Genomic DNA, 15,095 nt, shown 5'->3' on the forward strand with positions numbered 1-15,095 from the left:
AAAAATAATAATTGCAACAACAAAGGGCTTAAACAAGACGGCATCGCTACAAGGGAATAGCCCACATGATTTCTGTTTTTAATCGTCAAGGATAAAGTTACCTTTCTATGTGAATTCAGAGGAATCGCTTCAAGCATGGTTTTCATCCTCCGAATGGTTTATGGGAGGACCCAACGTCTCAGAGCAACCAAGTGCATGTTTACCTACATTCAATCCAGAAATCTATATTTAATACAGTTTCTTCATCAATATTATACAATTCACTTTCTCTGCTATGCTTCAGCAACAGTGGGCTGTCAACTTCATTTTTATAGTGCCAAAAAGAGAGCAAAATTTGGTTCAGACTATCAACAGATAACCTGGTTTTAAGTATCAGAATCAGGAATCCCTACTATTAACTGACCGATTTATCAATAATGAAAAAAATCATTAGTTGCAGCCCTGATTAGGTTTACAGTTTAATAAACTACAGATACTTTGACACATACTAATTTTTAAAAGTTGCCACCATGGTGCGTTTCTGCCTCAAGAAACCGTTGCAAAAATCTCCCACACACAAATACAACTGTAACTTTTTAGAGCCTCAGTGGAACTTGGTCGTGCATTACTAAAAATCATTACAGAGTGTAAAGCTGGAAGTTAACAGCATGTGGATTGACTGTGTTAGTGTTGAACTCATAGTAAAACTGCACAGTTCGCTTTGGTCAGTAAATAGACGTTTTTCTTCTCCCTCGTTTGTCGCAGAAAACAAAAGGATCATACATTGTAGGTGGTGGGTTGCATACTGTACTGCTTACCCCCTCCAACCTGCTTAACCCTCTGCATGAACATCATATATGCTGCTCATGTATGTGTGTGTGCAACCATACACACTTACACCTCATACACTCCCAGGCATGCCCTTGTTTTTTTTTTCCAGTGTGGAGCGGTATGGTGTTGACTGAGTACAATATGTGTGTGTTGGCCTCAGGTGAATTGCTTGTAGCTCTCAAACACACACACACAGAGCTCTGGCACGACAAGCAAAAGGCCATGAAACCTCATGAATAGAAAATGAGGCTTCACCCCTCCACCCCTCCGTCTTCATCTGCATGAAAGAATCCCTGCACCGGGTTTCGACTCGCTCATTTAAATTCCACCCTCCTCCTTAGATGTTGTTTATTTCATATTTGTCATGCACGACATCATTTCTTCAACCTGCATGGGGGAGGTGCTTTATTAGTGAATAACCCGAGCATTACCGTGTAATCATTGTAAAAAAAAAAAAAAAAAAAAAAAGAAACATGAGAGAGGAGAAGGGGGATTCTCTCTTTTCTTATTTTTGTCTGTGATTTTTTTTTCTACGTCTCCCTGCCTTCCAAAACTTCACTATCACTAAATGTGTTTAGATGAAAGAATGGTACACTCACAATATGTCAAAAGGAAGACAGTCAAGAGATGAGGAGACACCCAGCTGAGTGGGTGTGTTTGTGTGTGTCAGAGCTAATATTGACTGGGCATACACAAGGACTTCTTTTCACCTATTCAGACCCACTGACAGTTAAAAATGGTCTCTTTCTCTTCTGCAAGTCGCTGTTTCTTTAACAACCAGGCAACAGTTTGGCAAGAACCCGCTGTCTAGCCAGCCGCAAAGGACTCAGAAGCCAAAACACTCCCAAATGTGTGTGTCTGGGTGTTTGCGTGCATGTCTGCAGCCCTACTGACAGCACACTTTGCATTCTTGTGGATGGAGAGACAGACATGACGTTGTCATATTTTCTCAGTGGAAGAATTTCCTTTCCTCTCTCCTTAGCCAAAAGAGAGCTGAACTATTTCTTTTTCTGCGTGTTAAGTTCTAGATGTGCATAAGAGAGACACTGATTGTACATTTAACAATGCAGCTGTCTCACTCGCTTTTGCCCTCTTGTCTCTCATGGTTTTTGAGCATTAATGAGGCACCTAATGAGCACTGAATACTTTGTGTTGTGCAATGTGAACAATTGGAGCTGAACTTGAATTTGCAGCTAAATTGTGTTTTCTGTAGTAGCGTAGCAACAATCCCCAAGTAACGTGCTCACTAACTTGTCCTCCAGAACAGTTGAGCTCAAATTTAATGCAGCTGCCTTGTGTCATCTTACAACAAAGAGCAGTTTAGAGACTCTTGGCCTCACTCATTTTTTCAGACAAATGAATTAAGAAAAGGTAAAGAGATTAGATTTTAAAATCAATCCCCACGTGGAATGCGTGTACAGAGATTTGGTTAAACTAGAGACATACTGGCAAGTCAGAGGCACAGAGTGCATCCTGGCATTCATTGTTCAAGTATGATAGGACCTCACAGTGCAAGGGACACTGCAAGATAAGCAAGACAAAGAGGCAAAACACAGCAAAGGGAAGTTGAATGGAGAAATGAAAGAAACGGCACAGAAATTATCGCCCTCTTCTCATGTGAAGTCAGGAGAATAAGTGGCGCGACCTCTCCTCCGCTCTCCACCTTTTTCCTTGCTCTTTGTTTTTCAACCTCCTCCTTTGTTCTCTCTCTCTCCTTTGAGTCTCCTGCTAACAGTGTGAGTATTTGCTGCATGTTGCCATGGCTATTCTTGGAGCTTGATGCACTCTGTTACCTTCCTATGAGACCAACTAACTCTGGGTGGTGTGTTTGTGTGTGTGTGTGTGTGTGTGTTACTGTATGTGTAGGCGGGTCTTTTTTGTGCATATGAGAGAGACAGAAAGTAAGAAAGGATTCTCAAAAAGTTGAGATGATTACTGAATTTCTTTCTCCTTTCCCTATACTCTGCCAGGCCCCCAGCAGCCTCCTGGAGGCTTTGGAGCAGCACCTGGCCTCTCTGGAGGGCAAGAAGACCAAGGAATTGAATGCAGACACCAGGTAGACATCTTAATTTCCTGCCAGTTACATCAGGTTTTCTTCAAACATATCACACCAGACAAAACCTGTGAGAAAAAATACGAAATATTTAAGTTTGTCTTGTGTCTTGCAGAGCGTCCACCCTGTCCAGTGCCGTCTCATCTCTCTCCTCCACCGGCATGTCCTTCAGCCGCATGGACGAGAAGGAGAAGCAGCAGGCCTTGGAGGAGGAACAGGCCAGACTGCAGGCTCTTAAGGTAACAGATTTTGTACTTTTATACCATATCTCCTCTGAATCAGGGGGTCAGACTCAGTGCTGTAGCAGCAGAAATGCCAGCCGCAGGTCTAATAGTTACTGCTATCACCCTTTCATCCCCTCTTACTCTGATTCAAGCAGCTCTCAGCTGCTACAGAAGTCCTGAATGTAGCACAATTTATGAGCAATGCATTTTTGATTTAGACCCCGTTTAAAGCTGGTATTAACATGTCATCTGTATCTGGATACATAGCTGTGTGAGTGCTGGCCTTTGCCACACTTGTTATCCTTACCTCTCAATTTTCTTTATTATTATTATTATTTTTATACGTCATTTTCTGCATCAAACCACTCCCAAAGGGTTTATGTTCATATGGTCATTGCTGCTTAAACATGTTCTTCCTCTTCAATTCAATTCAATTTTATTTATATAGCACCAATTCATAACAGAAGGTATCTTACTTTTCCTATAAAGCAGGTCTAGACCGTATTCTTTATATTATTTACAGAGACCCAACAATTCTCACTATGAACAAGCACTTGGCGACAGTGGCAAGAAAAAACTTCCTTTAAGAGGCCCAAACCTCGAACAGAACCAGACTCAGGGTGGGGTGGCCATCCGCCACCTCCGTCACTGACAAAAAAAAACTGCCGACTTTTTTAAGTTGTCCTTTCTTCAACTTGGAGATTCCCCTTTAATTTTAACACAGCGGGAGTAGTTAAGAACAGAGCGTTTGGTTATACTGACACATTTAAAAGCTTTAGTTTATAGGTAATTACACTTGAAAATGTGAACTTGTGATGGCTTTTTCTGGGAGTTGTGTTGTACCAAATTTAGCCATTGTGTACACGCTGTTCATATGAGCATCACTGTTTATAACAAACTATGTGTTTCACATTCAGTTAATTTTAAAGTTCACATGCAGTATGTATTTAAATATAATGTCAATTTCAATGTTTGACAATTCACTTGTTGTCTCATGCAGCCCAGTTTATATATATATATAGTGCTCCATTTTGCTGTACTGTAGAAATAAGACTTAAGCAACTTTGCTGTTTGTTGAGTTCTGAACTTCAGTTGAGGATAAAGGCCAAGAGTCTCAGTGGTGAGCCGAGCAATAGAAAAGTCAAGTGTAAAATGTGTTGACATTTCTTGCTCCAGCCCTGGGAGTCCTGCCTTACAGCAAACTGTAATTGAGTAAGAGCAGTGAAGCTACAAAGCAGGCACACAGCGGCTTTGTGTGTGTGTGTGTGTGTGTGTGTGTGTGTGTGCGTGTGTGTGCATGTTAAGCATGCTTACATCCTGGCAGAGAAGTTACAGTATGTGTCTAGTTGTGTTGCCAGTATCTCTGTGAGCTTCGTTTATCTGTGTGTGCATATGAAGCATGTGTATATCCGGGCAGATTAGGCACTGTATGTGCTGCCAGTGTGTCTTGGTGTGTTTGTTTGTGCGTGCAGTTGATTGGATTTTAGCGCGCTGTTTACTTTGTGCCCTTGGTTGCCCTGTTTTTGCCAAGGTCCACTGATTACCTTTGGGTTTAGTTAGAAAAGAGAGGGAAGATAAAGTGAGAGTGAGGACATAACAGAATAAGAAACAGAGTGAGAGAGCCGGGGTGAGCAGGGGTCGTCCAAATACTCTAGTCCAGCTGTCTGCACTCTCTGGTGTCCATATGGACTCAACACACATACACACACATTTACACACTCAGCTACTGTCCAGCTGGGGCCTTAGCCCAAACAATAACAGCAGTTCCCATTTGTTTCTCGCTGCACTGTCAGAATATGAATGAAGAGGACTCGGCCCGGTTGAGGCTGGTACAGCAGGAGATTCTCTTTATTAATCTGCTCAAAGTCCAAAATCCTTTAAAGGTGGAAGAGGGTTGTGTAAGTGAATGACCATTTGTATTTAAAACAGACAAAGGCATTGTGAGAAGCAGTATTTCCATTCCCTTTGTTGCAATCCATACTAACAATCCACACCTTTTGTTGTACTGTAAATTGCTTTCCTTGTCTACCAAACAGTACATATTCTTATTTAAAAAAACTGTTGTTATTTCCCTGTACATGTCCCCACATGATAAGACACAAATGTATTGATCCATGTGGAGATATTAGGTCATTGCAGCAGAAGTAATAAGATCCTGTGGGGAAATATAGGCAGATGGAATATAAGCACAAGAAATGAGCAATAAAACAGCAAGAATAATAAAATCAATCAATAAAGCAATAACATTTAATGTAGTCACTTGTAGGAGGTTGAATATGGTATATAAACTGCACGGAGAAAGAGTATGGATTACTTATACTAGATTTAATGCATTTTGTTTAGATTTACACTCTCTGTCATTTCACATAATGTTAAAATATGTTGTCATATAGCATCATCTTTAAGCTACAGAGTGATAGAAAGTTGTTGACAGTCATATTTCCCTGCTGTAACCAGCATGCATCAAACTGACCCTGAAGCAAAATGTTCAAATTCATGCAAGAAATGAGAGTCTGGAGGAGGTATAGGGACATTTTTATAACTGCAAATGTGTAGGAACACCTTCAAAGTACTGGAGTGTTGATCTTGTATCAGTAGGTCAAATAACTTCTGGTAGTTTTACTGCATTATCGAGGTGGGTTTCTTACCTGAGAGCAGTCTGAGACTTGAAAATGTTTGGTTAACTGGTATTAGTCATGCAAATATCAGCAGTGTTTTGCCACTGTTTGTGCTAAATGAAAGTGACTTGCAGGCACAGTCACATCAGGCTTCTTATGTCTTGACTTAATCAGCATGAATCAACTGAAAACAATGCAAAAATCAAAACTGATTGCTGGTTTGTTCTTGACTTTATTTCAGTTTAGCTGATGTTTGTATATCTGTCATCAGAGAGAACAACTGCCATTTCAGCTGCACCTGGGTCTCAGCAGGACAGGGCCAGAAACTGTGAGGTTTTAAGCATCACAACCAAACAGTGCTGGAGAGTTGTTTTTTTTTTGTTTGTTTTTTTTTGTCACTACAAACCAATATAATTTGTTTTAAAGTACTTTTAACTAATCGTCTGCCATTATAATGTGTATGCTGAATCCCACACCACCAGGCAACCTTGGCAGGCAAAACCGAGCAATAAAACTGACTTTTGAAATTCAGTTGGATGCAGGCCTGGTTTTTAGTCTTAAATCTAAAGCCAACAGCTATCTGACTATCACCAAAGCACACAGATTTATACGTCTCCCTTTATGTTTTTACACACAATGACTCGACATTGGGCATGTTTGTGATGAGATGCTTGACAAGGATCTCCAAACAACACGACTCGAAAGGACACAAGGGCTCTTAACACTAGAAGTTACAGGACAGCTGTATGAATTTTGGGTGTTGTTTCCTCTATGAGAGAATATTTATGTGCATTTGTCTTCATACACACCTTAAATGGACGTGCAAGAGAATGTATTTGTCATTTCTCAGGATTTGAGTTTACTGGAAACAAAACACTTATTCATTTCCAATGGGAAATGACTATTTAACCATGTCTTCCTGATCCTTGTGGTGTTTTTCTTTCTGTTTTTTTGTGTGTGTGTGTCTGCCTTCTAGGACCAGCGCCTGAAGGAGATCAACATGCATACTCCACCCTCTGCCTCCCCCAGCAGCCAGTCGATGGGTGCCAACAACAACAACCACATCACACAAACCCCAGAGTTGTTCAGCTCCACGATGTCTGCCAACAGGTGCGTGCACACAAACACACCAGTTAGCCCAAATGATTGACTCCATATACATTACATTAAGATGTTCACCATTTTAAACCAACTTAAGTCCTCTACATTTTTGAGATATTGAATAATGAGCACAGATAGGCAGATATTTTGTGACATCCGTGGTTCTGGTGGTAACAGAGAGGGCTATTTAATACCACAGGTCCCAGAATTCTGAAACAGCAAACACTCCTTGAGCAGCTACTTACAGAAATACAGAGCAACTGATGTATCTGTTTACAGTGCAGCCAAACAAAATCACATTGTTCTAATAAAGACGTCAGTCAATAATTGGCCTTTTTCCATCATGCCATAAGCAACGGAGATCTGATTTCATGCTGCGCACGGCGCAGTAGTTTTCCACACAACAGCATTGTACAGTAAAAGGAGTTGGTGAGGAGGTGTGCAGCCTATCGCCTGCAACTGTCTACCGGCTCACTGTGGCTGCTTCTTCTTGTTCCATTACTGCCTGCAATATTTAAAACTGATCCGCTGATAAAGAAATGCAGAAAATTATGCTGTTTTGTTTTGTAGATGCATTTTTGATGAACGATCGCGATCAGTGATATCCACAATGACGAATACAATATGTTTCCTTTGAATGATTCAAAATAAAAGCTACCTAGTGTTTTACCAGTTGAATACTTTTAATGTGAACTATCAGCAGTAGGAAAACTCTGTTTGCATTAGGAGTAACTTAACTTATTAATATAGCTGTGGATAGATGCAGCTGAACAGTAAAACAGGCTAATATCAATGAGATAAAATTACAAACTGTAACGGTGGATTACATACATGCTTTGTTTCCTGTGAATCCCTCATGCATGTGAAGTCAATCTGAATTCAGTGCAGGAATGGTGTACCCTGCCACTAACAGTGAAAACTACTATATAGAGAGGTACTTACAGAATGTAAATATATTGAATGGCTATTGCAGAAAAAATACTGATCATAGATAGTATCAAATATGGGGTTGGACTTAAAATGAGGAAAGGGGAAGATCAAGCAAGAATGGTTAAAACACGAAAAAGAAAAAAACATACTTATGAATGGCTGTTATTATTCAACAACCTATTGCTTTTTAAATGCACTGGATCTAAAGTCAGTATGTACTTAAACACTCGGTGGGCTGTTTTAGATTTCCTCCCCAACAAAACAAATCCTTGTATCATATCCCCAGCTTTCCAGATGTGATAGTTACCAAGTAGGACTCTTCAAGTAAGACTCTTCTTGATAATCAGTACAGAATTTATACTCAACATGTACACACTGTTTCATGCTCTGAATTTACTGCTCCTAACTGTTTTATTGCTCTGTGGAATTTTTTAAAGCCCTGCAGAGAGCGAGGATTAATCTTTATCTGTGACAAACGAACATTTTTAGTGGCGACTTTAGCTATTTATGTGCAATTGATTAAATATTAATGCTCTATCTCCATCTGTCTTTCCATACCTCTTTATTTTGTTCTCTTCATCTCTCGCTGACTTTTTCATGTGATTTCTTCCTTTTTTTCCCCATCATTCCTCTCATCTCTGTCCTTTATTCTCCTGTCCTTCCCTACCTCTTATTGTCATCCTCCCTCTTATTTTCTTTAACTCCCACTTTCTCTTTTCTCTCTCTCACTTTTTTTATCTCTTCTTTCTCTATCCTACCATTTTTGTCTGTCTCCTTCCTCTGTCATTATCCCTCTCTCTTTCACTCCTCAGTGTGCCCAATCTGAACAGTGACCTGTTTGATCTTCAGCCGGCCTTCATCCCCACTGTGCAGAGCACTCCTTCAATCTCCACCGCCAACAGTGCCTGGGGAGGTACGCTACCTACACACACTCACACTCACACACACACACACACACACACACACACACACACACACACACACACACACACACAAGAAACCTTCACAAACACACACCTGCATTTACACATATATGAAGGTAACAGCAGGGGCGCGGATATGCAAATTAGACACCTACCTACATCCACACACACAGATAAAGATGTACACAAATTAATTTGTCTGTATATAATTTTCCAACGTGTGTTAGGCATTCTAGGGATATATTCCCTCTGGCCAGGCATTCACATGTCTGCCCATCCATCTGTCTAGCCATTCATTTGTCTTTTTATGTAAACCATCAATCCACCCACTATCATTCCCTCCTTTTCTTCAGAAACTAATGTTGCATGACCCAGCCGGTGTCTTGTGTAGAGACACAGTTAAACAAGTTTTGGATGCAGGTGTTGTCATTGTAAATACTCTCAGTAGTTTGTAATAATAAATCCTGTAACCATGTGTTCACACTGAGCAGCTCAATAAACCGGTCTGAGGAAATGTCAGCAGAGATTCAACCACCATCTCCTCGTTTTCTTGTGTGTCAGTGTTGAAGTTGTTGTTGCTGTGGCAGAAATGCTGAGCAACAACATTTACTTTCACCTAGCTTTGCTGTACAGTGTACCCCCTTCTTTTTCTGAAAACAGTTGACATTTCAGCTTAAAATCAGCTAGCTCAAATCAAAAAGCAGCACAAAGATGCATCTGGAAGCACTGTTAGTATTACATGTTTCATGACAGAGGATTAAACTGAAGCCATTTATAAAGAGTTCAGAGTCAGAGCTACTTCTTAGCGCAAATATCAGCCCCTTACGCTATCAGTGGCTCTGACACAGGAGCTGAGATAACTATCCCCTGTGCTTTTCTCAAAAATAACACAAAGGATACTTACTTTAGTAAACTTCCAAGGCTGTAAATGTTGGAAACACTGATGAAGTGTAGAGTCAGGCAGCAGAATGAAGAACATATTTTTGATTGTTTAAAGGAATAGTATGACATTTTGGGAAATGGAAATTTCCCAAAATGGAAACTCTGGCCAATGTTAGATGATGATAAATATGAAGCTACGAACCGCAGCCAGTTAGCCTAGCTTAGCACAACAATTGGAAACAGGGGGAAACAGCTAGCATGGCTTAGACCGCGCTAACTGAATTCACCTACCTCTGAAGCTCACTAATTAACATGTTGTATCTTTGTATGTTTAAGCCGTACAAAAGCCTAAGTGGAAAATGACAAATTGCAGTTTTACTGGGGGTCTGGTCCCAGACTATTTCTTGTCTCACTATTACTATTACTATTTCAGGGACTCCAGGAAATGAATGTGCCTTGCCAAAAATTGTTTGGTACATAACCCCCTGTAAAAACGGCAAGTTGTCGTTTTTACACTTCGACTTTCCTACGAATTAAACAAACAAGATATAATCAATTAATTAACAAAACAAAGTTAAGCTAATTGGTGAGCTTTGGAGGTGCTGGTAGGCGGATTTTGTTTCCCAGTAATACATTTAAGAGCAATTTACATGTACATGAAGAGCGAGGTGCTAGTCATATTAGAAAATGGTGATTCTTACTCACAAACTCTATTAGTATACCATTTTCTATCTGCCATGTTTAATCTCTATCAATTCTCGATCATCTTTATGAATCACTGTTTACTGAATGTGTAGTTTAACAGTTCCATCATGTTTATTAATCATTTTGGTGTACTGTCTGTGCTGTGAATTTTGTCGTGTATTCTTGCTTGGTGGACTCCACAAAGAGAACCGCCCTAATCCCCAACAGGGATATGGATGAACACAAAAAAACAAAAGGTGCATCAGTGGATTTCCTTGTGCACAGGCTTAACTCTCCTCTGAAAGTCTGACATTCCCGACAGCCTGCACAGACTTTCAAGTTACTAAGCAACAACAATGGCTGTACGCTGGAGACTGAAATGTCCATGTTCCTAATCTAATGGGATTAGTTCAGCGGGAGGTGGTGGAATCCTTACTAGAGCAAAGCCATGATTTTCATCCAGGATAAATCACAACCTGATGTATATATCTACAGTTTATTTTTTTTAAAAGCTATGTCAGATGAAGCTAGTCCAACAGTTATCTCGTGCAGTTTCAACATCCAAACAGGGTTTTAATCAGTCATATTTAACTGCATCCCTCAGGAATGGAGAGCCAGCCTCTGCAGCAGACCGCCCCAGCCATGACTGTAGATTTCGATGCTGTGTTTGGGAATAAGGCCACGCCCAGTAACAACGGCCCACAACCTGCAGCCGGTAAAGTCCGCTCTGTCTGACTGTCCAGACAGAGCCAGACTGAAAAACTAAAACCTTTTGGCTTTGCTGGCAGCACAGGAGTAGCACTTAACTAACCCTCTGACTAGTTCCAGCAATTTGTGATTGTCCTGCCACCGCGTGGGTGTTTTATAGCTTTTTTCGCTCTGTCACAAGCCTGTTGTTTGACTTTTTACATATAGTCTCTAATACTGTAATGACAGTAACTCTAACTCTAAGTTCACAACACAGAGCTGGTGGGATCAGTTAACTTTAAATTCAGATGGATTTTCATGTAACTTGAGAAAGGAAAAGACCTTTAGGTCTTTAGGTATTACACATCAGTTCTCTCTGAGTTGATATTTTTTTACTTGATTGAACCCAAAGTTAACTGATCCCAGTCCTGATTTTCCTCAGTAACTAGTCTTTTCTTTCAGGGTTCCTACACGGGTCTGTAAATTCTACAAATATGAGCAAATATAAACAAAACTTTTCCAGATGATGAGCCTACAGAAACATTAGTAAAATACAATTTAAGTGTTTTTATGTTCTAGGTCTGCTCTCATTTCATTTATTTGTTTATTTATTCATTTATGTTAACGGGATAGTATTGACAGTATTATCAGTTATAAAATGATTCTGAATATGGAAAGGAATAGGTCTAAAAGTCTTGAATCGAATAGACAGTGTGTAGGAACCCTCTCTCCAACTATTTCAGCTTCTCCTGTTATGGTTTTCCGCCTGTTATGGTAACAGCTTTAGACTGATGGCTCTTAAGTGTTGCAGGTCTGAGACTTTGGCTCCAAGCCCTCTTATTAGCTTACTTTCTTTTAACCTCTCAGCAACTGACACAATCAATCTCTGTGCTTCTCAACCCTTTCGGGTCCCAAGACGCTCCTGCAAAGCATATAATTTTAAGGCATGGTGAGTTATCGACAGCTCCAAGGCACAGCAGATAAGAGCGACTACCTGCAGAGGTCATCTAAAGACTATTTTCATCATAAAGGGAGAAAGAAGTTCAGAAAGAGGTGCAGGTTTAAACTGCAAGAGTTCAGAGGAAGTTACAGTATGGGACTTTTTTCTTATTGTCAATAAATCCTGAAAAGACCAAACCCAACAATGAATGCATCCTACTAGCAAGTATTGTCTTTGTAGCCAAAGCCTAATATAGCTTCTCTGTGTCATAGACCTCCATTGTTACATAAAAACTATTAAAAGCACATCAGTGGCCACACTGTTGCCCCTGAGTGACATGTTCCTTCATTATGATGAACACGGACACTAGTTTTTATTTTTAGTTTCGATCCCACATTCACCGTCCTTGCACACCAAGTGTGTATTAATCCACAACTGAAAATATTGCCCAACAGATACTCTTTACTCCTGTTTGAGTAATGTTTGCTAAAGACTACAGTGCCCAGCTGTTTCAGAAAATTATTTTGCCTTTTTATAGATTTACTTCTGAAGTAGGACCTAATGGGCTTGGGGCAGGTTTTGGTCTTTTCATAGGATTTTTTTGGCAATGACAATAGTTTTGAATATTTCCAGAAATTATCCTTCACGTTTCAGTGGAAATCTTTGTTAAAAAATAGCATCACTTTATCCCAGAGTTACTTTTTTTCAGTGGTGTACATAGTCATTTATATAGCATTTATATCCATTTAAGTGGCAATATTTATCAACAACTGATCAAGCAACTTTTAGTTTCTTTTCTTCAGAAATATTGACATTACTCTAGTCACTGTTCTAAGTTCAAACTTATTGCCTGTCTTTGTATAGCTGAGCGTATTTTCACAGCGACGCCGCCCATCAATGAGCAATACTGGAAATTTGCCAGGATTAATCAGCCAGCTGTTTCTCACCAGCAATCGCTGCACATGTTGTTCAAACTCACTTGTATGACTTGATCAAAACAGTATTATCATACAGAGCTAGATCACTAATCATAAATCTGGAAAACGACGTCTATCTTAAAATTCTCCAAATGGACTGGAAGTATTTCTGTAATTTTTCTGGAAGAAAGCATGAATTATTTTGTGAGGTATTACTGTCACGTTATCATCATCATTAGGAGTATTAGTTACATTTGTACAGCTGGAGCATTGCTTCTTCAAGCGTTTGCCAGATAAAGCAGTTTCTTTTGTTTTTGAAATGTTCCAGTCCAGAGTACAGATTCTCTTTAGTGGCCGCTGATTTCTGGCTTGCTCTGTCGATCTTTGGACAGACTAACTTCCTTCTATTTATAGTGCCTGTGCTGAAGCTGCCACTACAACTACCAATACACCATCTGGGCTACTGGCAGCATCTCACAAAAATCCCTGTGTGTGTGTGTGTGCAGCTACTGCACTGTATGTCTCTGTTTCCTTCTGTGTGTGTGTGTACCCCCATGCGTTGTCTACGTATGTCTATGCGTCCACGTGTCCTTATATTTGTTAATGTTGGTAACTGTGTGTGTCTGCGTCTGTTCGCACGTCGTCTGTCATTTTGCTCCATCCCATCTGTCTGCTTCTGCTCTTCTGTTTTGGTTATTGTTGTTCACACCGTTCCCACCCTCTTCCTCCTTCCCCTCTCCTCCCTCCCTCCATTTATTTCATCTCTCTCTCTCTCTCTGTATTTGCCTCATCGTCTCCCCATCACACTTCACAAGGCAAGAATCACCCAGGCAACTCCTTTCCATCTGCTCTCCTCCTTCTCCTTTCTCTCTCTCCTTACAATTCAAAGTCCTTTCTCCTTCCTCTGCAAAGTCTGCAGTCTTTATCTGAATTTTTGTGTCCACTTTTAACTAATAACTTTGGTACACAACTGTATTTGTGCTTTGGTGTACAAAGAGTCTGAGGCATAGTTGCTCCTTTTTATATGGAGATTTAAAATTTGTCTTAAAGGCAGAGCATAATTCATATTTGTGTGGCTGAAGCTTACTGTTTTTTTTTTTTTTACAGTACACAATTATTTTCGTCCCTTTTTCCTAAGCAGAGTGGGATGCAATTTTGTTTCCGTTTTATTTAAATGGAAGATTGCTGTGTTTATTTATGCCTCTTTGGGATTTTAAACAAATAAATCGTTCTATTCATGTGACACCTTTGCCTCACCTTTGGAGGCAATCTTTATATAAATCAGATTTCAAATTTTTGGATTTGCAAATTTTATTTATTTTAACGGATGTTTTTTTTTTTTTCTCCCCTGTGTCTCTGCTCACATCCATATCATTTACTATCTCCGTTTGTGCTCATGGTCAACATTCTTCTTTGTTAACACATGAAAGTAAAACTCACTAAGGGTTATAGAAGTTATCAGCAAACTAATCACGCTTTAGTACTGCTATTTTACGCCCCTTTCAGACATGCACATTGTTACGCAAATGCATGAATAAGCACTCAAGTCACTTTTACATAAAGTCACAGCGGTAGTCTTACCAGATCAGATGTAGAAACATTTCTGTAACACAAGACAAGTTTGAATTGAATGCCATCACATTTATGTAAATGCTGCAGCAGCGCAAGGTTAAATTCACACAGAGATTAAATGCACATCTTGCTATTATTAAGAGCAGTGTGATAAATGCATCACTCACTTATCACCTTTTTATGCATAAAAGAAGGTTTAAAAGGGTTGTGTTAGCATGAAATATCAGTCTAATCTTACAGTTTTCTTTCTTATAATACTAGGACTAAGTAGCTCTGCAATACAAGAACAATGATGTTTCTTTATTTTCATGTCTGCTACATGGATCATTAGCTAGTGAGGATGCTGATGTTTTGACTGGGATCTGTTAGCTTTAGCTTTAGTCTGTTAGCACAGTATCATGTATGTAGCCATTAAATTCATTTTTAAGACCCCTTTTACAGGGTTGTTGTTTTAAAATGAGTCAACTGGAAACATTAAAAAGTCGGTCGGAGATAGCATTTTCAACAAACTCGTGAAGCTGAGCAGTAACGAAGGGGGGTGGAGCTTAGTGAGCGGTCAGTTCTTAAGTGTCTTAGTGCCTAATAATGTTAAATGATTAAACTGAATTATTATATTATAATTTTTTATTTTATTTTTTTTTAGTTTACGAAGAGGGGCTGAGCATCCCTCGGCACTCACAATGGTCATTAATTAAGGCTTCACCAGCAACACAAGTTTTAAAATCCATCACTGTTGCAGCCTGTGACAAAACTG

At 39.7% G+C, this 15,095-nt stretch overlaps 1 protein-coding gene across 8 annotated transcripts in view; it reads left to right on the plus strand.

The window, feature by feature from the left end:
• Positions 1–15,095, plus strand: part of si:ch211-200p22.4 (phosphatidylinositol-binding clathrin assembly protein) — an 80,122-nt gene that overhangs the window by 48,279 nt on the left and 16,748 nt on the right. For 5 of the 8 annotated variants that reach the window (XM_044184540.1, XM_044184535.1, XM_044184539.1 and 2 more), the window contains 5 exons: positions 2,781–2,866; positions 2,979–3,102; positions 6,682–6,815; positions 8,549–8,649; positions 10,830–10,940. In XM_044184540.1, coding sequence (XP_044040475.1) covers positions 2,781–2,866; positions 2,979–3,102; positions 6,682–6,815; positions 8,549–8,649; positions 10,830–10,940 — 556 coding nt within the window. Of the gene's footprint in view, positions 1–744; positions 766–2,780; positions 2,867–2,978; positions 3,103–6,681; positions 6,816–8,548; positions 8,650–10,829; positions 10,941–15,095 lie in introns of all 8 variants that reach the window. The other 3 variants (XM_044184541.1, XM_044184542.1, XM_044184538.1) reach the window with 2 other exon arrangements.

Source organism: Siniperca chuatsi, linkage group LG22 (genome assembly GCF_020085105.1).
Source record: "Siniperca chuatsi isolate FFG_IHB_CAS linkage group LG22, ASM2008510v1, whole genome shotgun sequence".
In the NCBI taxonomy this organism is placed as follows: Eukaryota; Metazoa; Chordata; class Actinopteri; order Centrarchiformes; family Sinipercidae; genus Siniperca; species Siniperca chuatsi.